This window comes from Poecilia formosa, unplaced genomic scaffold, assembly GCF_000485575.1.
Source record: "Poecilia formosa unplaced genomic scaffold, Poecilia_formosa-5.1.2 Scaffold436, whole genome shotgun sequence".
NCBI classification, from domain to species: domain Eukaryota; kingdom Metazoa; phylum Chordata; class Actinopteri; order Cyprinodontiformes; family Poeciliidae; genus Poecilia; species Poecilia formosa.
In genome coordinates this window covers 399143-427048 of record NW_006800375.1, presented here as the reverse complement: position 1 = coordinate 427048, position 27906 = coordinate 399143, and the positions used below count along the sequence as shown (strand labels likewise).

At 38.5% G+C, this 27906-nt stretch overlaps 2 protein-coding genes across 4 annotated transcripts; one reads left to right on the top strand and one right to left on the bottom strand.

The window, feature by feature from the left end:
- Nucleotides 1–426: 426 nt before the first annotated feature.
- tmed2 (transmembrane p24 trafficking protein 2) lies at nucleotides 427–7041 on the bottom strand. Of its 2 annotated transcripts, XM_007577305.2 has the most exons (5): nucleotides 6670–7041; nucleotides 2961–3153; nucleotides 2820–2837; nucleotides 1858–1965; nucleotides 427–1764 (listed from the first exon to the last, which is right to left on the bottom strand). In XM_007577305.2, exons 1-5 carry the CDS (start codon nucleotides 6847–6849, stop codon nucleotides 1640–1642), a joined length of 624 nt encoding a protein of 207 aa, XP_007577367.1. In that variant the 5' UTR covers nucleotides 6850–7041; the 3' UTR covers nucleotides 427–1639. The 2 variants fall into 2 exon arrangements, with proteins under 2 accessions (XP_007577367.1, XP_007577369.1); XM_007577307.2 differs by lacking the exon at nucleotides 2820–2837 and having other exon boundaries at nucleotides 6670–7037.
- A 1296-nt stretch (nucleotides 7042–8337) lies between these two features.
- ptpn11a (protein tyrosine phosphatase non-receptor type 11a) lies at nucleotides 8338–25240 on the top strand. 2 transcript variants are annotated; one of them, XM_007577304.2, is made up of 16 exons: nucleotides 8344–8653; nucleotides 11208–11330; nucleotides 14222–14416; nucleotides 15818–16010; nucleotides 16130–16249; nucleotides 16321–16434; nucleotides 17266–17362; nucleotides 17448–17527; nucleotides 18220–18378; nucleotides 18511–18642; nucleotides 18781–18935; nucleotides 19430–19497; nucleotides 20616–20767; nucleotides 20854–20972; nucleotides 21060–21165; nucleotides 22167–25240. In XM_007577304.2, the coding sequence occupies exons 1-15, from the start codon at nucleotides 8640–8642 to the stop codon at nucleotides 21127–21129; spliced, it is 1791 nt and encodes a 596-aa protein (XP_007577366.1). In that variant the 5' UTR covers nucleotides 8344–8639; the 3' UTR covers nucleotides 21130–21165; nucleotides 22167–25240. The 2 variants fall into 2 exon arrangements, with proteins under 2 accessions (XP_007577364.1, XP_007577366.1); XM_007577302.2 differs by lacking the exons at nucleotides 21060–21165; nucleotides 22167–25240 and having other exon boundaries at nucleotides 8338–8653; nucleotides 20616–20980.
- The last annotated feature ends 2666 nt before the right edge of the window (nucleotides 25241–27906 follow it).

Below are 27906 nucleotides of genomic sequence, written 5' to 3'. Positions count from 1 at the left end.
ATATTTCCAATTCATAATTTCACTTTCTGAACCTTTTAAAAGGTTTGTTGCAGTTTTTTACTTGTTTGACCAAAGTAGTCAAACTGGTTTTTGTCAGTTTATTTTACATTGGTTGTTATACTCCTAATTGCATTGACTGAACAAATGAACTTGTTTTTTTCCGTTTGACCAAGCTTGTGTATGTGTGCTGTACTAGTGCAGCAAATAAATGTTCAGTACATTTATGTAAAAAAATAAATAAAATCAAAACATGTTGTCATTGCAGAACCGTTTTTCTGTATTGGATCATATCGGCCGACACCAATGCAGATATCAGAGGTTCAGTATCGAGTGAAAAAAGTGGACTGCTGCATCCCTGGACAAAGGCAATCTCCTTTCTTCCTAGAAATTTGCTGCTAAAAGACGTTTTATAAAGACAAAAAGTCATACAGAATATTGGCTTTATTATGAAACCTGGGGCATTTGTTCACAGGAAGCCATCCTACATTTGTACAGACCCATGAAGCAAGTTGTTGTTGCAATCACAAAAACAAAAGGAGACACTGTGTCCAGAGCAGGCTGAGGTCGCCAAAACTGTTTTAATACAAAACTGAAGCATGTTTCGTCCCACGCAGCGTTCAGTGACCGTAGGAATTACGCCGCAGCGTTCTGATGGCTGCGTGACACTCGACACGCTCCAGAAACAAAACATGGAATATTGTTGAAAACGGTATCGTCGTGAAACCCAAACCCTGACGAGAATTCTAAAAGCAACTAAGCCCGACAAAAATATATTAAGTGTATAAACCCCCACCCGACCCCCTTTCCACCCTGCCCTCAGTCAACATTTAATATGGATTTCAGATTTCATTCACTTTGTTTTTGGAGCCGTCATCCAAACAGCTCAGTTAAAATCTGACCCTCAACGTCCTGCAGTCGAGTTTTAAACTGTGTAAAAACGTACTACATGTGTGAACAAGTGGCCTGGTTGGATTTAGTTAAATACACGGGGAGCAGAGACGAACCTCCATGAAAATCTCCACCGAGTTCCCCCTTGGCATGTTCCACTTTCAATCCAATAACAGTGGTAGAGGTTGTCTCATTTTTTATTTATTTTTTTAGAAAGACCAGCTGCAATATGAATCCTTCAAACTTCAAAACATGAGGAGTGGAGTTGGTGAACTTTGACCCTAGGAACAACCCTCCACCTCCTAGATACTGCGTTCCCAATTGAAATCCTACATTCCCCCTGTGGTGACTCCGCACACGTGTTCTGAAATCTTGTGTTGTGGTTGCAGAAGCCTCTGCCTCTTGCGCCAGCGAATGCTTCCTGGCAAGTAACCGGCGTTTAGCTAGATTTTAATCAAACCTCGACAAAAAACTGGCAAACCCAAAAAGAGAAGGAAAAGAACTAAAGAATCCGACATCTACAAGCAGACTCTTTTGGCCATTTGTTTCCAAACATACAATTAAAAAGGGAATCAAGCAAGTAACAGAGCAGCAACAACAACAAAAAAAAATCATCAGATCAAATCACATGTTGGCTTTTCTCAAAACGGCCAGTCTTGTCTTTCAGTGTGGAAATAATTGTCTTGATGTTGGAGGGGGGGAAAAAAAAAAAAAAAGAACAGTGGAGGACACACAGGGATGGATGAGGGAACTACACCACTCGTCGCACTTCGAAAAATCTCTTCAAGTAGTAAATCTGTCCGAGTGTCATGGCCACCAGAACGAGGGCTTCGAAGAAGGACCACAGGACCACTCTGCTGTTTGTGTTGTCGTTAACTAGTAGAAGGAAAAAATAAACAGGAGACAAGATGTGAGGATAACCTTTACTGCGTTCATCAGATCAAACGGCTCTTGAGTTTGTGTTCTTACCCGCTCTGTGTATCCTCTCGCGGACCTCCATGTACTCCTGCTCGTGCTTCACTGCCGTCATGGCGACGGCGAGCTCGTTGATCATCTCCTCCAGCTTGTTTTGATGAGCTGAAACGAGCAGCGAATGAGCCGTTAAACCCAGAAGGACGACATGCACAGAGGACATGCGTCAGGCTTTTACACGGTACATGCAAAACCTTTCTTGCATCTGTGACACGATTCCTTTACATCTACAGTCTGTGGAGGAGTATTTGTTTCGCTTATGGATTTCATCTGCCTCACATTTAAATGACTGCTGTCAAACAAAAAAAACAAAAAAAAAAACCCACACTTGGATAACATGAAGAAATACAAAATGGACAGATGAGGCAAAAGTGGAACTTTTTTTTGGGAAAGACCTGCAACTTTTCAGAAAAGAGAACCATACAAACGGTGAAACATGGTAGTGGCAGTATGATGGTCTGGAGCTGCTTTACCGTTTTAAGACATGAAGTGATGAAACCATGATTTTTTTTTTCTCTCTAGAAGAAAAATCCTGAAGTAAACAAATGTTCAGATGTTTATGCAGCAGGTTCAACCCAAGCAAAACGGAAGGCTTCTGAGTGTTTCGGTCGTTGTGTGCACTTAAACCAGATCGAGATGCTGTAAAGTAACCTTACACCTTAAACTGACATTTGCATCAGTTAATTTCTGTCTGATGCTCTTTAGTAACCAAGAAAGACGAGCTAAACCTGTTGAAATCCATAAAAGAAGCAAATACTTTTTCATAGCACACCATTTTTCTGATACAGTGCAAACAGTCAAACCGTTAAAAAAAGAAAAACAAACATTAAGGCTGCCTCTGTTGCAAACATGTAATATTAGTTTACAATATAAAAACAAGACTGGTTAGAGAACTCCACGGTGCATCCCAAACTTCATGACAGTTTTCACTTATTCTGCCTTTCCCGTTTTTTTCCTACCATCCCAGCTGTCACCACCTATAAAGGAGGGAAATTTACCCAAAGTAAAGTCAAAAAAGAAATTCAAAAGATAAAATCTTTAAAATAGAAATAGCATGACAAAAAACGGGCCGTGTACTCAAGCGTGGCCGGTCTGACTACCTTCCGTCTCCATGTCCTGGCCTTTCGGCGCTTCTCCGATGTCGATGGTGAACATGACGATCTTGGGTGTCATGGTGGACATCTTGTTGCTGAAGCAGAACTTGTAGGTTCCGTCCATGTGTGCAGCAACGGAGTATTTCCCACTGGACTCTCTGTCCCCTTTGTAAATCTGTTTACCATCAGGCCCTGTTATCTGAAAAGAGAACGATATCTGGGTAAAAAGTATTGAAAGAGTGCAGTTTCACACCTACAAAACTTGCTAAGCCTGGTGGTAGGGGGCACTACTGTGTTCGAGTTAAACAAAAAAGACCAAAAACTCAAATTGTGTAAAATAAAAACACCTGACCTCAGTCTCCCTACTTATCTGCATACTGACCATTCTATGTTGCCATTGTGCTTCCAACCGTTTCACTAACTAGAGACTTGTTAACCCATCTTGATGGTCCATCAGGCTTATGAAACAGATATATAGTAAATTCTTTTTCGACAATTTTTATTGCCATTGTACATCCATCCATCCATCCATCCATCCATCCATCTATCCATTTTCTTTACACCCTTGTCCCTTAGTGGTGTCGGGAGGGTTGCTGGTGCCCATCTCCAGCTATTGTTCCGGGCGAGAGGCGGGGTCACCCTGGACAGGTCACCAGTCTATCGCAGTTATACATCCACAAAAGCACAATAACACTCTCAAATAAAGGCCCACTCACCTACAATCTCAAAACTGATTTTCAGTAATGTTTAAATTTTGTGGAAGGTTTAAAAGAAAATGACAGGGGGAAAAAAGTGAAGTAGTGAAAATTTTACCCATGTATCCATCGCTGCTACGTCTTAGGCAAAAATGCCATTGTTTGGATTTCTGGTGATCCAAATCTTTAGTGAGGAGAGAGAACTACTTGTGAGCTTTACTCAGCAGCCTGTGGTCTCTCACTCTTGCGATAATACAATGACGGTGTCTATATTTCTTCAATGTCATCTAGATCTGATGAGAGCATCTGCTGCCAATGGACTGTCCAACATTACGTTAACATAAAATGCAAGTTCCCAATAGTTGACATATATTAGCCAACAATTATCATGCTCCAGTCAACATGAATACTGCACTCTGGTATCATGCAGTGAGTAACGCAGGAGTTACCCTTACAGCCATTTAGAATATTTTAATAGCAATTTATTCCAAGTTTTAACATCTTATAAATAGAGACCTATCAGCATAGATGCAACTCTGGTTAATAAATTATGACTAATGGAAATGAGTAAGAAATTGATCACTTTATCAGTGGGAGGAACTCAAATCATGACTCATTATATACAATCATATTGATCCGCTACTCATTTTAAATGAGTAGAGGAGTCCATGAGTTAAATCTCACTTTGAAGCTTCTAAAATACAAGATCACTTTGCAAGAGGGAAACAGTTCACGGTGAACTGAATTGTCTCTAAACACCCTCCAAATTGATTGAACCATTTTATCATCAAACTGTTAATATTTTTATTCAAAAATTCCTCCACAACAAACTCAGCTATTTTTAACCAAATTTATTGTTGTATTAGGGCTGCACAATAAATCAATAATACATATATCGCAATACACAGGTGACATCAGCAATAATACATCTCACAGAAAGATTAATATTCAATTTATAGATTGTTCACGGAACACCAATCCAGAACCGCACAGCATCCTGGGGGATGTAGGCAGAGTAAAGTCTTTAGCCACTCAACCTTTCAGCTGACTCGCTCTTTCATTACCTAGCAACAACCTGTTGAGTAACTTGCGCCGCAGCAGTTTAAGGTTTCCTCACAGTGCCTAACGGCTTAAAAATAAAACTGTGTATAGTGAAAACTTCAGATATTTAAAACAAACAAAAACACACAAAACACTATAGACAAAACACTGATCTCATGATACGATTTTCAGTCACATAGTCCAACCCTAATTTGTATAATATATTCATTCAATGACAAAAACACCAACGTTCCAGTTTCAAATTGCTAGAAGACACTGATAAAATGACATTACTGTCAGTCTGGTTTTTGTACATTCAGAGCTACTTCTATGAAGCACACATTATTGGAAAATAGACTACCTTTAATTTTTCAATCATGCACTGTACAGATTGGTAATCAATATACTTTGTGAATCTTCACCATCATCAAGTCTATCTTGATATGGTTCAGTTTTGATGGACAAAACAATAGAGAAACAGAGAAACTGCCCGCTGACCAGAATCAGATTATTTTCAGTTAAACAGCCCTTGATCAGAAACTGGAGAGTTAAAAAAAACAAAAAAAACAAAATGAAATCTAATCTGTCTCTGACTGCGCCATTAAAAGTCTCTTAACTATACACTTAAACACAGAATGAAAAAGTCACACAGGAAGTTCCGAGATGAAATTTTTTTGTGAAACTTCATCAAGACACGTTGAGGGGTGAAGTCATTCACGTTGTGAGAGGGAGTTACATTTTTTAGCCGAAAATGGCTAAATGGAGTAAAGGAAGGTTACTCTGTTTTTCCCTTTGACATTTTAATGTCAAAGGAAGTTGGACATGGTGGCCTCTTTTAGGAAATCTCAAACTTTAGACTTTAAGTAGAGATCTTCACTCCACAGGGAAAAACATAGAGCCTGCCAGTCCGGTAACGCTGGCTGTGCAAAATGCAAAAACAGGAGTTAAAAATGTCACATTTGTAATATATTTTTCTCCCTTCAATAAAAGCCACAAATAAAAAACACCAGAAACACAACCCTGTTTTTCCAGCACAGAGGCAAGATTTCAAAAGTATACTCTAAAATCCATTTATCTTGGAGCTCAGCATAGCTGTGTATCGATTTTGTGGAATCCATTAGTCTGCATGCTTCATTTTTTTTGTTTATTTATTTAGCACATGGTTATGCATTTGCTCAAACAAAAAGAAAACCATCACAATTTAATGAATGTATAAAAGCTAACATTATCAAATTCCTTCTTATGTAAAAGTGAACGGCTGGATAAAGAAAGTACGACTGACCCAGACCAGGAACAAGCAGGTGAACCCAATGGGTGGGTCAGCTGCCAGGTCAGGTTACTAAGCAAAATTTATTATAAAGCGTTTATTTCTGATGAAATACGACATAAATTGTTATTTTTCCAGAGGTGTCGTTCCTTTCATGTGTGATTTTGAAGACCTTTCTGTTTGCTTCTGCGAAATCTGGCAACCCTGACACGATTTTTACCAAATCATTGAGAGGTCGGCATATGGCAGCTGCCAGGGGGTTAAATTATATATATATGTGTTTGGCTATTTGAGTTAGAAGCAGAACTCCAGAACACTTGTGGGAAGCAAAGCTGAACTCTATTTTAAACTTACAATTCAAAATATACTCCTAAATGCTGTCTGATATAGTAGCCTACCCAGATATAATGCTAAAGCTGCATCCAATTTATCAACACTGCATCACCCTTGCAATGTCTTAACCACAATGGCGACTTTGTGATATATACAACGAGATAAATGTTAATTCCTTGCAATTGACTAAAATGCCATAAATAAATCCGGACCATAGGTACTTAGCTTCAGGTGACGTTTCACAGAGAGACAGCTAATCGCTAGCAGCTAACGTTAGCACAGGGCCTGTCGATCCAGTTCAGAATTTGAGTAGAAATAGCTCCAAGTCGTACACAATACACGGGTATGATAGTTGGACGCACTTGAAGAAGCATATTACCTCTACGTCGATGTCCAGGAAGCCTCCCTCGGCCACCTCGAACATGAGGCCCATCTTCGTGCCGGAGTTGACCCGCTCGTAGAAGCACTCTTCAGCATGAGCATCTATGCTAACAAAGTAGCCGGACGCGGTAGCACACAGAACGGCCAGCAAGACAACAAGTTCTGAGACGGTAAACATAATTGAAACGATGTGCTGAAAACACCAACGCTATAAGGAGTGTCTCCCTTTTTTTCTTTTTGTTTTACAGAACAGACAGGAAAACTGCCGTGTTTCCAGGAGCGGACAGTTGGAACAGGGAAGGCGCTCCACTCTACAGCCGTGTTCCGCTCTCTGACTGCCACGTACGGTTTATTAAACGGCAAGCTGTAAGGGCCAATCTTTACGGCAGCGCCTCAGGATGAGACACTTTACGACTTATATGAGAATTAATTTCCAAATCACAATCGAAAGAATTCCGATGAAAGTCTTGAATAAATTCACTGTTTTCTAATGGAAGTCATGATTAAAAAGCAAGTTAGTACGCAGAACCTAAATAACACAATGTTGGTTGATTTGATGAACAGTCTTTGTCATATTGTTGTGTTTTGTTATTCAAGTTAACCCTTAAAAGTGAAAATAATAATCATAACTCAAATGACTTTAAAAATTCTGACTTCTATTTAAGTGTTTTTGTTGCCTTTTGCTTCATTTGTCAGGTTAGTTTGATCTTACAAGACAATTATTTTATCACATATGAGCAGGATAATTTGGACTGTTTTCATTAAAGTAATTATTAAATTGGATATCACATGTTGCATTTACTCAGGTTATCTTAGATATTGACATTTCCTTGATCGTCTGAAATATTTAAGCAGGACCAAAGAATAGGGGTCAGATAATTTTTCACAGCACTTTTAATTTCAGGTGGCTACACAAACAACATACTTGTCACTTTATTATCAAAATGCAATGTATTACCTGTTTCTCAGCTTGTTTTTAGCATTTAATCTCAAGTGCCTTTAAATCTATGACTGTCTTTTTGTGTTTTTACAATGTCATGAGGAACCAAAATTCAGTTTTATACTTCACTAATCTTATTTAAATCAAGAGTGAAAACTCACGTGTTACCTCAGATTAAGATCAACTGAAACATTTTATAGTGTAGTTTTTCTTTTGCTGTGCTTATTTTTGTTTTTCTTCTAATCATGTAAAGCATTTTGAACTGCCTTGTTGCTGAAAACGTGCTATAAATAAACTTCTGAAGAATAGAATAGAATCTTTTTTTATTTTCACATAATCCTCTACCCTCATAATATCATACACTTGGTGAAGTGCCAAAAACGGGAAAGGTTTATTCGGATTTAGTGTAATATCTGGTTTCAACTATCCTTATTGAAATATACTCAAACAAAAATATATAAACAAGCAAAAGCTTGAGTCCAAGATTCAGCGGAAAACTGCTTCTTTAAAACTCCTAAAGACAATTATAGTTTGCTTGGATCTGACACACTCCGGAGTTAACTCTTTTTTTCTGATGAGCCGTCTCTCTCGCAGCTAAATAACATAAAAAAGGATTTTAGTGGGCATGCGCAACGTAAGGGTTATTGGGGCCTTTCATTTTAGTCACACCGTTTGCCGATTAGGGGGCTCGGGCGGAGACTGTACAAAAGCTAACTTTATATCAAGGTTCTCAGAAAACGGACACTCACGGTAACAAAATCCGAGCAGCCTTTGTGGCGTCGCATGTTTGGTGACGTCCAACAGCCGACTGGCTGTGAAGTCTTCAGGGCCGAGGCCTAGAGACTTTTTGCAGCGGACGCTACTGTCATTTTATGTGGATGTCTAGCCAGTTTTCAGTGCCCGGTCTGATGGGGTGTTGTCCGATGAAGCACTTTATTGACTAGCTGAAGCGGAAACGGTCGCAAACGTTCGTCATCTTGTTGACGCTACCGCTAAGTGCCAGCGAGGAAGTAAGGAACGGAAAAAAAATGACATCTCGGAGGTAAGGGGGGTGTAGGGGGGATTTTGCTGTCTGGAAAACAATGTCTGGTCACAATGTTAGCTGAGCCAGCTAAGTTTAACAGCGCTCAGCTGTTTGGGGTTCGGTTTGTTGGGGGTAATGAAGGTTCTGGAAGAAAAGCAAAGAGAGTGAAACAGTTAGCTTGGTTAGGTTGCCGGGGGCTGCGCTAACGGTCACTTGAAAAGCCCACTCTGAACATGTTCAGTAAACAATACTTTTTACTCTGTTTTCAGCAACTCTTTTCACATTCACACGTTTCCCTATGTATCATTTATCCGTGTGGGGGAAGGGGGGGGGAAACATATATTGGCTATTAAGATGAGCTTTTTATTCAATCTGTATGTAGTGTATAATTATATCAGGTATCACATCACTGAAACTCTGGTATTTATTAAAAATAAACATACAAATAAAATAAAGTCCGAAACTCTTAGATATTGCACTTACACTGAACATATTTAATTAATCGTCAGAAATAAAGTTTCAAAACTGAGGAATCCGATCATATCACATCAAAGTAAGATTTTACATTATTAGCATCAAGCTAATGTTGCTAATGTTTTTTTTTTGTTTGTTTGTTTTTGCAAGCATTTAAAAGGTTTTGGAAGGGATGGTGAAAATTTTTTAACGAGTTGTAGCTGTCTTCGAAAGTTTATTTTAATCTCTTTCAAATAAGTTAATTTGCATGTAACTATTTTGAAGGTTTACGGCTTGTATTTCTCTTTCTTCAATTCATATTCATAAAAGTTCAAGATACTAAATAAATACCAATGAGTCTATGAGTGGGCACGTTTTTAAGGGTAGCCGTTGCATCTGCATACATAATATGCATCAAAAAGACATTTGCTGAATGAAATGTCTTCGAGTCCTTTCAGTGATAGAATAATTAATATGTGTGAAACTTGAATAAGCGTGAAAGGTTGTGGCAGAGGACTAAAAATATGACTTCCTCTAGGTTATGTGTTTAACAGAATAAGTTGGTCCCTGTTGGGTTTGACTGGAGTCGCAGACCTCTGCTCAATGAAGGTCCGCTGGTAGACATGACAGAAACTGAGTCTGTTCTGGGAAAAATACCGAGTCAGCATCACATGCAAAATATCATCTCTGCTCAGCATACGTTTATATTTGGTCTGAATGGATTAACGGAAAATGCTGGTAAATGTTTCTCTGGCTAACATTTCGAAAACCTTGTTGTGTTCAGCAATAATAATAACGTGAACATTTCTGAATAAATTTAAACGGGGCCTGCCAAAGTGTGCCCAGCGTTCTGATGCTGAAAATTAGCGTCAATGCTACGTTTAGCTAACAATTACAAAATAGAATGTGGAGAGTCACAAGAATGTTAACTAACATGGACTTGCACCATTCAGTATATTCAAATTAATGCATAAGCTAAAATTATCTAAAGTGCTAATGTTGGTGTGAATGCTGTCAGTAGCATGTGGGGCATCACTAGCATGTTGTCTGTCATTGACTTATTCCATTCAGTATAGTAAACATGGCTAATAAGTAAGAAAAATAGGTAAAAGCTTTTTTTAGGGAAAATGCTAATGCACTGCCTTGCAAAGCAACATCTCATTGCTTTGCAAGGCAGTGCATTAGTGGGCGGAGTGAAATGCTAATGTTTGTGCTAATGTTAATGCACTGCCTTGCAATACATGGAAGGCACTGCCATGCAATGCCTTCCATGCATTGCATGAGAGGCAGTGACTGACTTCCTTTGAAAGTCAGTCACTGTCCTTCCTATGTATTGCTATGGGTAGGCCCCAATAAAGAGACATTCTATTAGGTGTAGAACAATAGATGCCTTCCATGAATTACATGGAAGGCAGTCACTGCCCTTCCTTATGTAATGCTATGGCAGGCCCCAATAATAATAATAATAATAATAATAATAGCCTAATAAATAAAATCAGTTTCACCCTGAAAAGTAAGAAAAACTAGAAGTTTATATTTTGCAATTAAAGAAAGCTACTCTTAATAAAGTTCTATTTGCACATCTGTTGAAATATGTTTGTAATTTATTTATTAATTTGCATCCATCTCTGCCGGCCTATGATAATGCAGAGCAGCAAAAGCAAATGAGGAGGATTAGCAGCCAGCAACTGGTTGTCATCTAGAACATTTTACTGCGGAATATCATTTCTGACACTATTTTTTAAGTAAGTGGTGTCCTGAAGAAGCCTGTTTTTAAATGATAATGTTTTTGTGTGTGTGCGCGTGCGTGCGTGTGTGTTTGTGGCGCTATGGAGTCACAGCTATGCAATTAACTAGAAAACAAAACAATTTCTTAGGATTTTATTGTTATCTCAATAGTGCTACACAATATTATGAAAAAAAATTCCACCCTAAGTTACTGCCAGAACTATATTGATAGTTCATTTCATGCGTTTGCGTTCTGGAAGATGAGTGTTTTATTTATTTTATTTTTTTTTAAATGGGTAGTTATGGGAGTGATGCTTCATATTTTTCAAACTTAGTTCCCCATTTAAAATTGAATCCACTTATGGTTTATCCTCATTCCTCCATGTTCTAGGTGGTTTCACCCCAACATCTCAGGCGTGGAGGCGGAGAACCTCCTGCTGACCCGAGGAGTGGACGGGAGCTTTTTAGCCAGACCCAGCAAAAGCAATCCAGGAGACTTCACCCTCTCAGTACGGTAAGCCGCGAGGCTCAGGACACAGTTGGAATTCAGATGGGATATCCAAAGCAATAAATTGCAAATTGGCAAGCTTCTTCTTGGATTTGTCCGGAATGAAAAGGGAACATACTACACATTTTAATCGCAATCTTTGCAGGAAATGCTGTCGGAGCCTTGGAATACACGACTTTACGTCACCTAAAATGTAATTTTCTGAAAACGGTGGCATCAATAAATAGAAACTCGGGATTTGAAAGTATTGGATATGCAATTTAGAAACTTAATATTTTGCAGACAGGTGCTTTACGTAGGGCTGGGCAATAAATTGATTTGTTGTTGTTTTTTTGTTTGTTCTTTTTTTAATGATTTTTTTTTGGACAATCTGTTTTTTTTTTCTTTCACAAATCCGCTTCCTAGGTTTCCATAGGTCAGAGGGATGTCAGCGCTCCCAGTTGACAAGTGTGTTTTAATAAATCTTCTACTTATTAGGTCTTTAAAATTAAGTGAATTCTGTTATAAAATATTAGGGTCAGACTAGGATTTAAAAAAAAAATAAAAAATACGAGAATGAAGTCATAATATTACCAGAATAAAGTCGTAATTTACACAAACTCCAAAACAAAAAAATAACAGATGAGGAATGTTGAGCATTTTGTGAAGTTTTACTTCACAAAATGCTAAGTATATGTTCTGTAAAACATATACTTAGTATATGTTTTACAGAAAATACTAAATATAAATCCTTCGTCTTTTAATATATTAACATAATTATCAGCAGCAGTACTTTGAAACTATCGGGAAAACGACCAAGTCTATTTCGAAGAAATAACCACACAAACTGAGCTGGTCAAATAAATTCCTGATAACTCTATGGAAACTTTTTTTTTTCTCGTTAAAGCAACATTTTTTTTCTTGTAATTTTAAGACGTTTTTCTTGCAATATTGCGTCTTTATCTTGCTAATATCCAGACTATATTCTAGTAGTAAAGCAAAAATCCTTGCAGTTTGGCCTTAATGCTCTGATGTACAGCTCACAGGAGGGATGATTAATAAATGGCAGAAAATATTTTCTTTCATTTGTAAAAAAAAAATAGAAAAAAGAGAGTAATATTGAATCTGGTATGAAATAATTGGATATTTTATTTTTAATCAATGCCACCCAATACTAGCTTTACCAGAGATCCCCCACTTTGCATCTGCCTCTCTAAACTAACCTAACAGAGAGGCAGTTAGCTGCTAGCCGGGCAGCATGCAGCAGATGGTCCACCAGGAGCTCGTAAAGAGCAATCCAGGCCTAAAAGGAGAGCAAATATTAGACTTTCATTTATAAGCCAGACACAAACATGACTTGGAATGAAAGCTCAGTGTTTTCTGGAAATGTGGATTTAAAGCATGTTAGTGTGCCTCTCCCTAGAGAACTAAATTGACAGTAGAATCATTCTAGGATATTTATATTAAACTGAGTGAATGATTGCCAGGAAAAAAAGCACCATTCTTTTTTTTTTTTTTTTTTTAATATGAAACGTGGTTTTATCTCTGGTCTGTCAGGGCGTACATTTTTCAGATGAAGTATCATTAAGTCAGTGCAGCTGACAAGAGACGATGTTATTTTAGTCGCAGGCTTGTATTTCAGCTGTACGCTCTCTCATCTTTCTCTGTATTTACTTCCTGTGGAGACAAAACAAGTCCCGCTCGCCTCGTGGACACGGGGCGTTCTCACAGGGGAGAACCAGTCGCTGCTGGTTCAGACCAGCAAGTCTCGTCTCTTAACTCCCACAGCCACCAGTAAGCTGGTGACAGTTACATGTTGGTGAGCCTCTGACCTGCCACAAGTTCTCTTTTTCTATTTTCTCAGAGAGCGGTGGTCGCCTGCAATGACTAAGTTTATTTAATCTGTTGGGTTGAATCAGGAAGAAGAGATATGCTTTTTTTTTTCTTTTTTTTTTGTTGGTTACAAAACGCTCACCATTCATCTGACAGCTTCTTTAACTGCACTTTCAATATGTGCAGTTGGTATAAGGGGCTCCTGGATTAAATAATAAAACATTAGTTTATAGTTGGGGTGCACCAATTGCAGTTTTCTGGCCCATTACTGATATTTAAAAATCCTAAACTGCTGATTCCGTTTTTTTTTAAGTGGAGCTAACTCTATCGACTCCAGCCCTCTTTAATCCGCAGAACTCTTGTTCTGTCGCCTATAAAGTCCAGTTCAACCAAAACAAAGTCTAACGCCAGCAGGAGAATTGGCTCATTTTCTTCTACCAAAGAGAAAAGGCCAATCCTTCAACCACTAAAATCTGACGCCACTCCATTTTTGTTTACATTTTGTGAAGAAGGAAGTTGCGCTCAATGTCTTCTTCAGAGGTTTTTGTGTAGTTTCCTTCAGTGGTTCTTGGTACAGCACCCCCATAGGCTAGGAGATGAACATTTAAATTTCTTTTAAAGGTTTTGGTTGGTTTGTTACAGTTCAGTGTGAAAAAGAACCACAGCATCTGAAGTTGTGACACGTCACAGTTTTGGTCTCCAACTGAACCGCTATCAGCTGTGAAAACACCCAAAGTGAAGGAAATTAAGGTCAATTTATTGATGCATCCCTAATTTATCTCCACAGACACACTCAAAGCTTGTTTCTCTTGTTTTAAAAAATATAACCCAGTTTTTTTTATCTTATCTTGTTTACTGTACATCTACAAGACTGAAAACATGAGGCAAATTTACTTCTAAAGAATTAGTATTTTTATTTTTATTTTTATTTTTTGTTTCAGGCATTTTTACCACATAGTTGTTGACTTTAGTCTTTTTTGAATAAAATTTGCTCTCAGAGCTAACAGTTTGGCTGTAAACTCTGCTCTTTGTTTTGATTTAATTGCAAGCTGACATTTCCTGAACATTTTTTTCCCTCTGTTTAGGCGAAATGGAGCCGTCACCCACATTAAGATCCAAAACACAGGAGACTACTACGACCTGTACGGCGGGGAGAAGTTTGCCACGCTAGCTGAGCTGGTGCAGTATTACATGGAGCATCATGGGCAACTGAAGGAGAAAAACGGAGACGTTATCGAGCTCAAGTATCCGCTCAACTGTGCTGACCCCACATCAGAGAGGTGAGCGAAGGATGCTGTCAGACATCCAGATCATTGAGCTCCGATGATGATGCGGTAATGTCACGTGACTATATCTTTTCATGTGTACACATAAAGGTGTTTTGTTACGTCATGTTCAAATTCTTACAGTTTCCAGATTAAATTAAGTGATGGGAGTTTAGTTTGGAGATAAATACTGTTACATTTTTCTTATAAAGTCAGAAACCAGTGGTATTTGGGTTTGGTTTAAACTTATATTGTTAGCAATCCAAGTTTATAACATATTTCTCTTCATTTAATGCATGTAAACACAAAAGATTCGTGATATTTTCCAGATCTATACGTACCACTAGTTTAATGAGATAGAAGCAACTTTATCTACATGGTATAAACATGGCGGCCATATTGGATACAAAAGTCAGGTTTCCTTGGCAAGTTCCAACTTTCCCAGTCAAAATTTTCAACTTGGAACATCAGACAAAAAAATGATCCTAATGCTGCTGTTACAACTGTTACCCATACTGTGATGTATTGAAACTCAATGAATACACTGGTCTGAATCAGGGGAAGCGAAGTGGGTTTTGTAGAAAATTAAGTCCCATTACATCTTTGATATTAATGTATATTTATTTCGATGTATTTGTGGTTTAAACAATATGTGTGTATTGGGATCAAGGTTGTGGCATTCAATATATTCCACAGAACATTTATTTATTTATTTATTTTTCCACTGTGCTTACTTTCTTGAAATGACCACCTGTGAATAAAGTTTCACTGCAGTAGCTGTCAAGGGTAAAGTTACTTATTGGCAGAATAATCAGAATGTAGGTCATGGCATCAGTTTCACTTTCAGGTTTGGATAACTGGGATCTTGAGGTGAGGTAATGGTGTGGTGGGCTTGGCGTGTGAGAGCCACAGTGCTGAAGGAGGAGAAGTTTTTGACATGTCAAAAACACCCATGGCTGCCTGGCTTTGCTAGCATCATGGAACAAAAGCAACATGTCACCTTATGCCATGGAAATCCAAGGAAGACACACAACAGATTACAGGCTTATGATATTTAAATTCGGCTTCACTTAATGCATGCCACCTCAAAGGAAATCTACAGAAATATTTCAGTCCAGTTTTATTTTCAGTTATTTTGAAAGTGTATTGTCACAGAAAATTTAATTCTTATATAAATATAGCATTTTTATAACAGCTGAACTAAACTTAGTTACTTGATTGTGCTATAAAATGGCATTAAAAGCTCGATTTGAGTGTAAGGATATATACTTGAGGATGTGATGTAGTTTTGTTATTTTAACAAAGGTTTTACCACGATACTTTGATTCTTTTGGATTGCAACATGTTTTAGTTTGTGTGCTACTCTCTTGATTTATTACAAGGTTTATTTTTTTTTTCTTCCTCTTCTTCACCCAGATGGTTTCACGGACATCTGTCAGGCCGCGACGCGGAGAAGCTGCTGACGGAGAAAGGCAAGAACGGCAGCTTCCTGGTGAGGGAGAGCCAGAGCCACCCCGGGGACTTTGTTCTGTCGGTCCGCACCGGAGACGACAAAACGGACACCAACGACGGCAAACCCAAGGTCACTCACGTCATGATCCGCTGCCAGGTGAGAGAGGTCAACTCTTTTATGTCCAGCTTCCGGTATGACGTTACGATACGTTCAAGTCGTATTTCTAAAAAGGTCACATTTACCAGCACAAACTTAACACGTGCGTTCTTCCTCAGGGTGACCTGAAGTACGACGTGGGGGGAGGAGAGAAGTTCGACTCCCTCACAGACCTTGTAGAGCACTACAAGAAAAACCCCATGGTGGAAACTCTTGGCACCGTCCTCCAGCTGAAGCAGGTCTGCTCTGTTTTCAGTTCAGTAGGACAATTTCTGCTCAGTAGAAAGCTAACCCGTCCTTCCCTCTGCAGCCGCTGAACACTACCCGCATTAACGCAGCCGAGATCGAAAGTCGAGTTCGGGAGCTGAGCAAGCTGGCAGAGGCCACGGACAAGGTCAAGCAAGGCTTCTGGGAAGAATTTGAGGTAAAAAAAATCTTACTGTTTACACAACAAATACATTTCATCTTTTTCTACTCTGATATTAAATGTATGTTTATAGATGTGCATGAGAGTCATGGGCAGTTATTTTCCAATGCAGCAGACAATAACAAAATCATTGGTTTGACACAAATCTTCCTAGCAAATATTTGATAATAAAGTACAAAAGTTTTAGTATTTTGTTGCCACTAAACCTGTCGCAGTCGGCATGATAAATCAAAATGAGCTCAATTCAATTTCCATTCTGATGATTTAATATTTTATCGATATAATACCTGGAAATGGTCTCAAAACCATCATATTATTATTTATCGCAATGATCTAATCAATAATCCTGGTGTTTATTTAACAGAAGTGAAAAAAGTAATTGTATTTTTTTAAAACTCATTCAAATTTTCTGTGAACCTTAAACATCTTTTTTATGCAAAAAGACTAACATAAAGTCTTCTACCCACACGGCTGGAGCAATATGAAAGTAGTGTAAGATTTTCATAAAAATCTGATGTTGGTGCACACTTCAGTGTTCACCATCCACAACAGATACTTACTCAAATCCATGCTAGGTTTGGGGAAATTTGTGCCTTTTCTTCTGCAGAATTCATCTTTCTTTTTCTAGACCCAAACCAAATGATATGAAATGTTGTTTTAGTCAACAGTAATTGATGGACAAATAAATAAATAAAAACAAACAAGCACTGCAAGTAGTTTTGAAAGGCCTCCAAACCCTCATCAGTTCATCTCAGGGCCTGTTAAAAAAAACCAAACAAAAACCCCCACAGTGACACCATTTTGTCTCTTTTCTTTTCTCTCGTTCAGACTCTGCAGCAACAGGAGTGCAAGCTGCTCTACAGCCGCAAAGAGGGTCAGCGACCAGAAAACAAAAACAAGAACAGATACAAGAACATTTTGCCTTGTGAGTATCGCACACGGCTCTTTATATATAAAACAACTCGAGTCGGCTTTTGTACCAAGTGGCTTATTTTTTTTCTGTTTGACAGTCGACCACTCACGTGTCGTGCTGAACGATGGCGACCCGAGCGAGGCCGGCTCCGACTACATCAACGCCAACATCATCATGGTAGACTTTCCTGTCCCCATCACCTCCTTCAGGGCCCAAACAAATACAGATATAATTTGTTTGTAACACCAGAAGTTATTTAGTATATTGTTGGAAAGCTTAGTAACTCACATAGACGAGCCTTTATTGCTGTGAATTATAATGACTTTCTCAGTTCAGCTAAAAAAAACCCCCATGAAGTTTAAAGGGACAGTATTATGTAAAATTGACTTTTTTGAGCTTTACATCATGTTATAATGTTCCCCCCCATCAAAAACATACATGAGGTGTTGCCTTGCTTCTTTCATGCATGTTTGAGAAATCCTTTAGTCTCCCCTGGCAACCATTCAGCTGTACAAAACTCTTGGGGGAACCAAAGGCGCATCGCCTCCTCAGAGCTGCAGTTTCCAAGCTTCAGAGCTTCCGCCTCACAGAGCAGCCCATGTTGTGATCACTTCCTGAATGCGGAGTTTCAGAAAGAGCAGGAGTTTTTAAAGAGACAGAGGCCCAATTTCAAGACGTTTCATTACAAATAACAGCTGATTTAACATAGTTACTTGACGGTGCTATAAAATGGAACTATGTGCATGAGAAACGCATAATGCTGCCGCTTAATGCTTAGAATATTACATCAAAAACCTTTTTATTCCAGAGAATCAGTTTCTTTCCTTGCCAGTTGATTTGTGTTTCTTGGCCTGAATGTGTGCTTGCAGCCTGAGGCAGACTCTAAGTGCAACAATGCCAAGCCGAAGAAGAGCTACATTGCCACTCAGGGTTGTTTGCAGAACACCATCAGTGACTTCTGGAGGATGGTGTTTCAGGAGAACTCTCGGGTCATCGTGATGACCACCAAAGAGGTGGAACGAGGGAAGGTAAGGATTCCTGGAATTAGATTTGTTTGCTGTGTTAGCCGGTTGTTTTTCATCTGTCTTTTAGCAGCGGCCCTTTAAATCCAACTGGACAGATTAGAATCAGACTTTAAAATGATGGAATTATCTCCACAGAGCAAGTGTGTAAAGTACTGGCCCGAGATGTCGGCTCTGAAGGAGTACGGCGCAATGCGCGTCCGCAATGTCAAGGAGACGAAAGCTCACGACTTCATCCTCAGAGAACTGAAGCTGTCCGAAGTTGGTCAGGTGAGTTGCCCATCTACCCGTCAAGAAGGTTTGTCGGAGCAGCACCATGAGGATTTGGGAATTTAAAAGTTTCAGACAATGGATGCATCACATTTCTGATTGGAAAATGTTATACTTGCAATCCCAAACTGGCTTCAGGGTAACACAGAACGCACAGTGTGGCAGTACCACTTCAGAACCTGGCCGGACCACGGCGTCCCCGCTGACCCGGGCGGCGTGCTGGACTTCTTGGAGGAAGTCAACCTGAAACAGGAGAGCATTTTGGATGCTGGACCCATAACAGTACACTGCAGGTACTCACAGATCTACACTAAAATATATATATATATATCTGACTTAAAGCTGCAGTATGTAACATTTATAAAAGTATTTTTACATATTTCTTGAAACTGTCAACCTTCTCCCAGTGCTCTTAGAAATAACCAATCAGAGCCAGGAGGCAGGTCTTAGCACTAGCATAGCCTGCTATGAATGCTGGGCTAGTTAGCATAGCCACCAATGATGGTGGATAAACGTTTTTTATTTATCAGTGAGTTGTTTCTGTCCATTAACATATTGAGCAACAAATGGATGAGAATGATTTACAGCGCTAAGACCCGCCTCCTGGCTCTGATTGGTTGTTTTTGCGTTGCATTTCTTCAGACAGCATTATAGAGGAGGTGGATGAGATTGGTCTTTTCACAGATTATCTGCATCATTGTCGCATATTTTTGTATAATTTACATACTGCAGCTTTCATACAGAAGCAACTTTAACTCAGACTTTGGTTTTCCCACCTATCCATTAGTGCAGGGATCGGACGGACAGGGACATTTATAGTGATCGACATCCTGATCGATGTGATCAGAGAAAAAGGTGAGAACTTCTTTTATAAGGATACAAAAATGATTAAAAAGTGTTACCATTTAATTATATTATTTTGTGTAATGTTTATAAAGCAGTTAATTCTGACAAAAGGAGAAAAATGACATGTTCTAGTATTTTAAGTCAAGTTTATTTGTATAGGACATTTCAGCAACAAGCCAGTTCAAAGTGCTTTACATTATGAAAACATGGTAAAGTCACCAACTGTGAAACAAGCAGTAAACATGACATTTTGTCAAATGTCATCATCAAAATCATTAAGCCAATACACAAAATATGTTGATCAATTTTCTATTTATTACTAATCAAAGGCATCTCTAAACAAATAGCCTTAGTTTAAAGGATCTCAGTGTCTTGCAGTTTTGTGAACATTTGTTCCAGATTTGTGGAGCATATAGAAGCTGAATGCTGCTTTAAATCAAATAAACACAGTAGTGAACAAAATGTTGAACCCTCCCCCCACCGAGTCTTGTGACAAACTAAGGCTGAATCCAGTGGAGCTCGTTGCCACTTTTTTTTTTTTTTAGCTGTAACCCAACATTTTGAGGTAGATCCCCCCTCTAGTGTTTTGCAGCAGGGTGCAGGCGAAGCGGCACGTCTTTTCAGCCCACAGAATTTTCTGTGGTTTACTTTGAAATTAAAGGGTAAGGACTGTGCTTTTAAACTCACAAACGCAGCATACGCTTAATGGCCCAATAAACACTGTAATCTGTAGCTCAAAGTGTGAAGTGTAGTTCCTGCAACGCGAGGTAAAGTCTAGGCAGAGCCGCTTAGAGCAGGCCTCAGTATGAAGCAGACTGGGAGGAACAAACTTCATGTATTGGTAATTAATAAAATGAACTTACAGTGTTTTTGTAAATATATCAGATTTAGCAAATTGACAATTTCCATCCATAAAACAAACAAAAAAAAATACAAACATTCATACATTAATAAATACAGTAAAAGAACCCAAAAACAAAGTATAGTTGGGAAAACATATTTCAAGAGGCTTGTATTAAAAACGAAAAAGAAGTTGTCTGGTTCATTTCATCATACAAAGATCCAAAACCTGTAAACCTGATTTGTGCGGGACTCCGTCGTCTGAAAGTGTCTCCGTCCCACGGCAGGGGTGGACTGTGACATTGACGTGCCGAAGACCATCCAGATGGTTCGCTCCCAGCGCTCGGGGATGGTGCAGACGGAGGCGCAGTACCGGTTCATCTACATGGCCGTGCAGCACTACATAGAAACACTGCAGAGGCGCATCGAGGAGGAGCTGGTGTGCAGCAGGTCGCATCACGGCTTCGCCTCCAACCGCACGGCTGTTTGCTGTAACGATCTGTGTGCTCTCTTCCCCGTCCACAGAAAAGCAAGATCAAAGGACGCGAGTACACCAACATCAAGTACTCGTTGTCTGACCTGTCCGGCGGAGAGCAGAGCCCCTTACCGCTCTGCTCGCCCAGTCCGACTCCCGTCTGCACAGAGTGAGTAATCGTGGGAGAAGGCGGAGCGAATTTCCGATATTTCTAACGCTGATGTTGTTTCTGACTGAACGGTGTTGGTGTGGTTAGGATGAGGGACGACAGCTCCAGAGTTTATGAGAACGTGGGGCTGATGCAACAGCAGAAGACCTTCAGATGAGACTCGCCTTTAATTCCAGGACTCTATCAGTACCAGGTAACTTACTGCATATATCAAATCCCTGCATTATGCAGTTCTTATAAGAACTATTCAACCCCTTGGATGTTATGCCGTTCTTATTGCCTTCATAAATCAATCATAATCAACAGAAGTTAGCTTTTTTTTTTTTTTTTTTTTTTTTTACAAAAAAAAAGACAAAAATATCTCTTCAGTGTCAAAGTGAAAACTGATTTCTACAACATAATGACAATTAAATTATATGCAAGCTCTTAATTCAAGAGAGGTCAGTTCACTTCAAAAATTATATTTATTAATTCAGGGTGTCCACATATTCCTAAAGTTTATCTACATCTAAATCCAAAGTGTATCTACAATTAAAGCCTTAAGACGTCCTAAATTCATTTTAAAAGGTTGGCTTTAATACGATAATCACAAGTTTAACATTTTGTCTTGACAGGACTGTATACATTACACGCATATTTATATTTGATGCTTTTTTCGTGTCAAGTAAAAGCTTGAGTTGAATCTACGTATCTGTTTCAATGTCCTAACTCGACTCTTGTGCGTCAGATTTGCGGGCGTAACAGAAATCTGCGAATACGAAGGTTCCGGCCGAAAGTTTTTTTTATTTAAAAAAAATAAAAAATAATCCGAACCATGCGACTAATTGCGTTGGAAAAAAAATGTACATGCGTTTAAAATTTCTGTAATTAATTCATTGAAATGAACGGGTTAAATTCCCTGCTTTAGTTTTTGCAAATTGAGTTCTCAACAAAAGTTAAAACATTTAGTTGGTTAATGCAAAAATGAAGCTATTCATTAAAGTTCAAAGAAAAGAAAAGAAAATCCATCCTGCAAATTCAACAAAATCCAGTGGGTCCAACTAAGAAACAGCAGACATATCTGAAGAAACTAGATCAACAGATGACATCTCGAAGAAGTGATCTTATTATAATACTCTATCTTGTATTCAAACCAGTTTTTAAGAAAACTCCCCCCTCCCTCCCTATCTCCCCCAATTATGTTTCTCCTTCCAGGATCCTGATATCTGACAGTTTTTCGCCAGCTACACCTTGACGCCTGAGACTTGACCATGTGGAACAATAGGAGGTGGGGTTGGGTGGGTGGAGGGATGGGTGGGGGGTATGGGACATACAACAACCAAACTAAAACCTGAGGGAGAACCAGATGGCGGGCTCATAATCTTGTCGCGCTTTCTACTCGACCATTTTCCCTCAAGTTGAACTCTAAACCACTGTGATCATCAGAGGAGCCTTTGAGAAGCCAAACGCGTCACCTGCTTAAAGCCCAGCTCCAGTTCAATCCTTGGGGGTCAACAGGGGGGATACACAGTTAACCTTCGCTCATCTTCTGTATATTTTATGTTTTTTTTTTTTTTTTCTTTATTAACCAAAGTTAAGGTAGAGTATTTAGAAAAAGATGTGAGGAGTTTCTTGGAAAAGGCCTGTGCCAAACCCACAAGTGATTTCTTATTTTCATTGGTTGTTTTTATTTTAGCTCCATTATGTGAACCGGTTAGCCTTCGACACAGGAGAAAAGACGATGGTTTCTGCATTGTAGGGCAAAATTACCATCCATTAATGTTTGTAATTAATGAAATGATTGAATATTAATTTAGATTTATAACCCAGTGACTTCTAAAATGAGGGTTTAGGTTGTTTTTTTTTTTGTTTTTTTTTCAGGTGTTGAACCACCTGAAATGCACTCAAACTGAACTTGTTTAGAGTGTAAATGATCTTTTTTTTCTGTCTTCTAGTTTACATAGACTTAATATTCTTTCAGTGGAATTCAGTCTGTTTATTAACCATTCCTTAGCTGAAGCCGGATATCCTTAATGCTGCGCTTTTTGTTGAGCAGCAGAGCAGTTTCAGTCTTGAATTAGCTTTTTATAAATGGTCTCATTCTGGGTTTTAGGGGAGGAGTCACCACGGCGGCCTGTATTTCTGCCACACACAGTATGTTGACATACTGAGATTTCAGGGGAATCTGTTGTCTGTTTCACCTGCTGGCATCGTCACAGGTCCATGGCTGCCACAGTGTTTTTTTTTCTTAATTTTAATTCCTCATTTTGTTTTTTTGTTTTTTAAGTGCATTTCTTTATTTTTATTTTTCCACTATTGAAGACAAATGCCTGTTGTGTACCATTGCCTTTTTACGAACACCACATGTACTTAAGTTTGAGAGTCACCGTTTAACGAAACAATCGCACATCTCTCAGCTTCTAGAGCGTAACATTGGTCATTGACTTGGTTTATGCGTGCACACACACACACACACACACACACACATACATACACACACATCTATACAGCTTTTTAGGAAAGTCCTTTCAACTGGTGTTTAAAGAAAATGTTTGACATTTTGTGAAAAGAACTGATTTACTTTATCAAGGCTTGCGTTCATTTAGACAATTGCATTTTTTTTCTTTTACATTGTTGTCAAAATTTACTCAAACTGCTGAATCCAGAATTTAGTCGTGTTTTATAGAATTTTGTGGATTTTCTAACCAACGTATATTGACACATAAAGAAGAAAAATGTTGCTTCTCGTTAATTCCGGTGTTCCACAGGGCAGTGTCCTGAGCCCACTGCTCAGCTTGTTAGTACATGTATCCAGAAACAGGCAGAAATGCTGATAGAACGTCCTAAGAGGGTCAGCGGTTTATGATATCCCAGCATTCTCTCTTAGGTCCTCTAGCCTGGGTGGAAACCGTGGCGCCATCTTAATTTTTAAACAGGAAATGGCTCCTAAGCAGCAACCCTAACATCACTGTAGGCACATTTGGGGTGGTATTGAACTAAAATGCATCTAAAAGACATGTAAGCTTTGTAATACTTCTGCACCAACGATTTCAAATCGTATCTTATCAATTAATATATATTTTATCAGGTAGCTGTACTAAAATGTAGCTGACAGCTACAAACCGACTGAATGAGATGTAAGTAGGGGCTGCGGGTTCGAACGGGGCTAAAACAAGAAGCGGTTTCAAGAGGAAGTTAAGTGCTGGACTTATTTTCGGGCTAGTTTCATACGTTAGGTTGACGAGACTAATCAGTATCTCTTTTTCTTTTTTTTCTTTTTATTTTAAACAGATACATTTTTCTTTTAAGAATCATGAAATTGGAGGGATTTTTTAAATTTTATTTTACTTTTTCTAAATGTCAAACTCCACAATCAGCTGCACTTGCGCAGAGCAGTCCTAACTCTCACTCAGACATGTAACTTAAGCGTTGCTCCACTTGCTTTTGGCTGTTTGGGGGCGTGGGGAACGAAGAGGAAGTCGCTGTGCTCTTTGCCTTTGGAGACACTTTTTTCACAACCACTGAATCAGGGCCGACCAGCTTCTCTTTTACTGTAGGAATCATGAAGTTCTCCCAGCGCGGATCTCTCCTGCTTCAAAGTGTTCTTTGATTATTCTGATCGAAGTCCATCCTCTGGTAGAGACGCTCTGTGGTGTGGTGTACTGTATGCAGTTTTCTTGTTGAGAGGATGACTCTGTTCTCGTCTGGTCTCTGCTAGAGCACTTGCTTTCTTTCTTTAGTTTTTTTTTAAATTTGTTTTTCCGTGGTGTGCTCGTGTTCTCAGATGCTTTTTTCTTTCTTTTTTTTTTTTTTTCCCTTTTTCTTCCCAGATGATTGCTTTTCTCTATGAATCATGAAAGCAATTTTAATGCATAGAGGTGCCTTCTATGCATAACGTATATGTGTATAATAAAATGGCTGCTCTTCTAGCTCCGGCGCCATCTTAAGAACGAGTAACAACTAAATGTGAATTCCTTCATCATGAACATCCTGAACAAAAAAAGGAAGAAAAAAAACAAAAACAAAAGCAGGATCCCGAACCAAACAAACTATATTTTTTTGACATGTATATTGTACATGAACACCAAGTAGAAGAGAATGTACTTGCTAAAACATATCTACTTGCCAATAAAATATACTGTATGTATATTCCTCGCAGCTCTTCTCCCTGAGACATGGGGAGGAGCCTCTCACAGAGCTTAAGAGGTGTATTGTATGACTTTGAATACAGTTAACCATGTTAACTTCCTCTAAACAATAAATGGCTAGCTCATGCCTTGTTAATGCAACGTCTCGCGTCTTGTGTGTTACTTGCGGCTCAGATTTGCTTTTGTAAACTTTCATTTTGGAAATTTGTTAGCTCGGATGCTGTTTCAGAAACAAGAGTGAGGTGTTTCAAATATGAACTTTAACATCAGTTGGAGGGGAGAAAAAGGTGGCTGCGTAGCTGTTAGAATGTTGAAAACTTTAGTGACAACCTTGGATTTTAATGGCGTACTGTGGCCACTGTGGTTTGGACTTTCTAAGCATCTAACATGTTGCTATGCCATGCTGCAACAGATGTATATATATATAGTAGGCATGTTAAAATCTTTAGTGTCCTAAAGGTTAATATATTCTTTACGTTTACATCACTGCTATATGTACATGTAAATATAAAAAAAAATGTATTTTTTGTCACTCATTTTAGAAAGTGAAATTCACAAAAAGTCATTACCTACAGAATTAAATATCCCAAGCATTTATTTTTTGTAATTTGAATTATGGCTTACAAAAACGCCCAAAATTGGTGTAGCAGAAAGTTTACTTACGTTATATGTGTGAACTTTAACCCTCCTGCGGTCTTATTAGATGGGGTCATGTGGACCCCAAAAGCTTTTACTAGGTTTTTGTGTGTGTATGTGTGTAGTTTTGGGAACTGACGGTCTAACGGGACATCCTGCCCTACTTCACTGCTGTTCGACTGTGACATTTGATGTGCGTCTCCTGAGTGTTGCGCTAAGACTGCAGGAGAGTTAAAAAAACAATTACTGTTTGAAAAATGTGACATTGAAGTTGTTATGGTGACATTCTGTCACAATCCTGAAGATGAGCCTTTTTTTAACTCAGAAAATTAGTTATCTGTGCGTCATCGGGTATTGCCAATCCTTCCAGATTTTTTTTTTTTTAATCATTGAAACACATTCAGCTAGGAACAGTTATTCATACCTCTGTCAAATGTAGGTTTAAATTATTTCTATTAAACAACTAAGTTTTTTGTTTGTCCTGATAGAAAAGACACATGTTGCTTCAAATATCATAAAGCAATCTGAAATGTATTTTTAACTTGCATTTTATTAAAAATGGCATGAGGGAAAATGATTTATACCATAAACAATGTTTTTTTAAAATATATATATATATATATATATTAAATATATATATAAAATAGTAATAAAATTCATTGCTGAACTGCTTGTTCTTCCCCATCTTTCTACTGGTATTTCGATAATTTATCTTTGGTAATGAGCTGCAAATCTGAGTTTGCCTCCTTGGCATCACCCTAATCTGTCCACTCCAAAACTTTAATATCATCTTCGGTCAGCAGAAACTTGTTGACAAAAATATATTGGTTTACATCTAAATCTACCAGGAGTATAAATAATTGTATAACTGTATTAAATGTTAATTTACACAGTAAGCTAGCTTGGACGTTGTTAGCATTAGCAAAGTGTCTGTGACATTTTTAGTTCCATCTGGCGTCATGCTAGCACCCAACTAACCGTAGTCTTCCCTTCTTGTACATAAGCTTTACAATAAATACCAACTTACAACATTTGGCTCTCATTAATTGGTGATAGTCTGTCGAGATGCTAGCTTACAATTGCAGCAACTATAGCTAAAGAATATGAGTACTCATCATTTTATGCCTGTAAAAGTCCTCTGCTCGGCTGTTTGGCCTGTTGAAGAATCAACACTGCTGTTATTCAGCTTGTGAATGTAAACTCGCCCTGCGACGGCACTGATACGTCTCGGTTTCACAGCTATAATCCTTTTTTTTTGTTTCAAAGTGTTGGAGGAAGCGTTTGGGTGTTGACACACAACGCCCATTAAGACGATGACCTTTGACTGACTGACTGAAATGCATCACTTACATAAAAAAAGCATTAGAGCAGAGGAACTTCCCAGCACAACCAATAAAAACACATCAGTTATTTATAGCGGTATTTCTTAGTGAACAAATGCATTCATGCATGTAATTAAATTTAAAAAAGTAAAGAAACTTGTATTTTGTCGATTTAATCTTTGTTGTAGGCTTTTTATACCACTTGGCAAGCCTGGGTTAACCTTAATGGATGCCACATTTGGAAAGTTTTCAATGGTTGTAACCCATATACTGCACTCACAAATACATTTACCATCCAAATGATGCTAAATTCAAGAAGAAACAAGCATCGAAAATCACAGAGAATAATTGTCCATTCATTCAATGCTTCAACCAAAGTGTCTACAAAAAGAACCAATCAGAACTAACAACAGCTACTTCAACACGCTGCCACCAATACTGGAATCAAAGGTAGAAATTTAAGTTTCTAAACAAAATAAATGCTTCTGCATAGTTATTTGTCATCTTTTAACTTAAAATCCAGCACTACAACACTCATTCCTGATTAAAAAAAAACAAGGACAATTTTACAGCTTTTATGAATCAAAGTTTTAACTGGAACTGTGATTCTTAAGCTGAGCATTGTTGTAGATAGTTTAGATGTAGAATAAAGCACTGAAACAGCTATTGATTTCATTTTTACAAAGTCTCATTGTTCACATGCTGTGAATTGGAACAGAAATGGAGGGTCAGCTGCCAAAGAAAGTCTTCACCCAAATAATGCTGAAGTTGGCTTTAGGAACATGGCTTTTTTTTTTTTTTTTTTTTTTTTTTTTTTTTGTGTCTGATTTAATGAACAAATCTGAAACC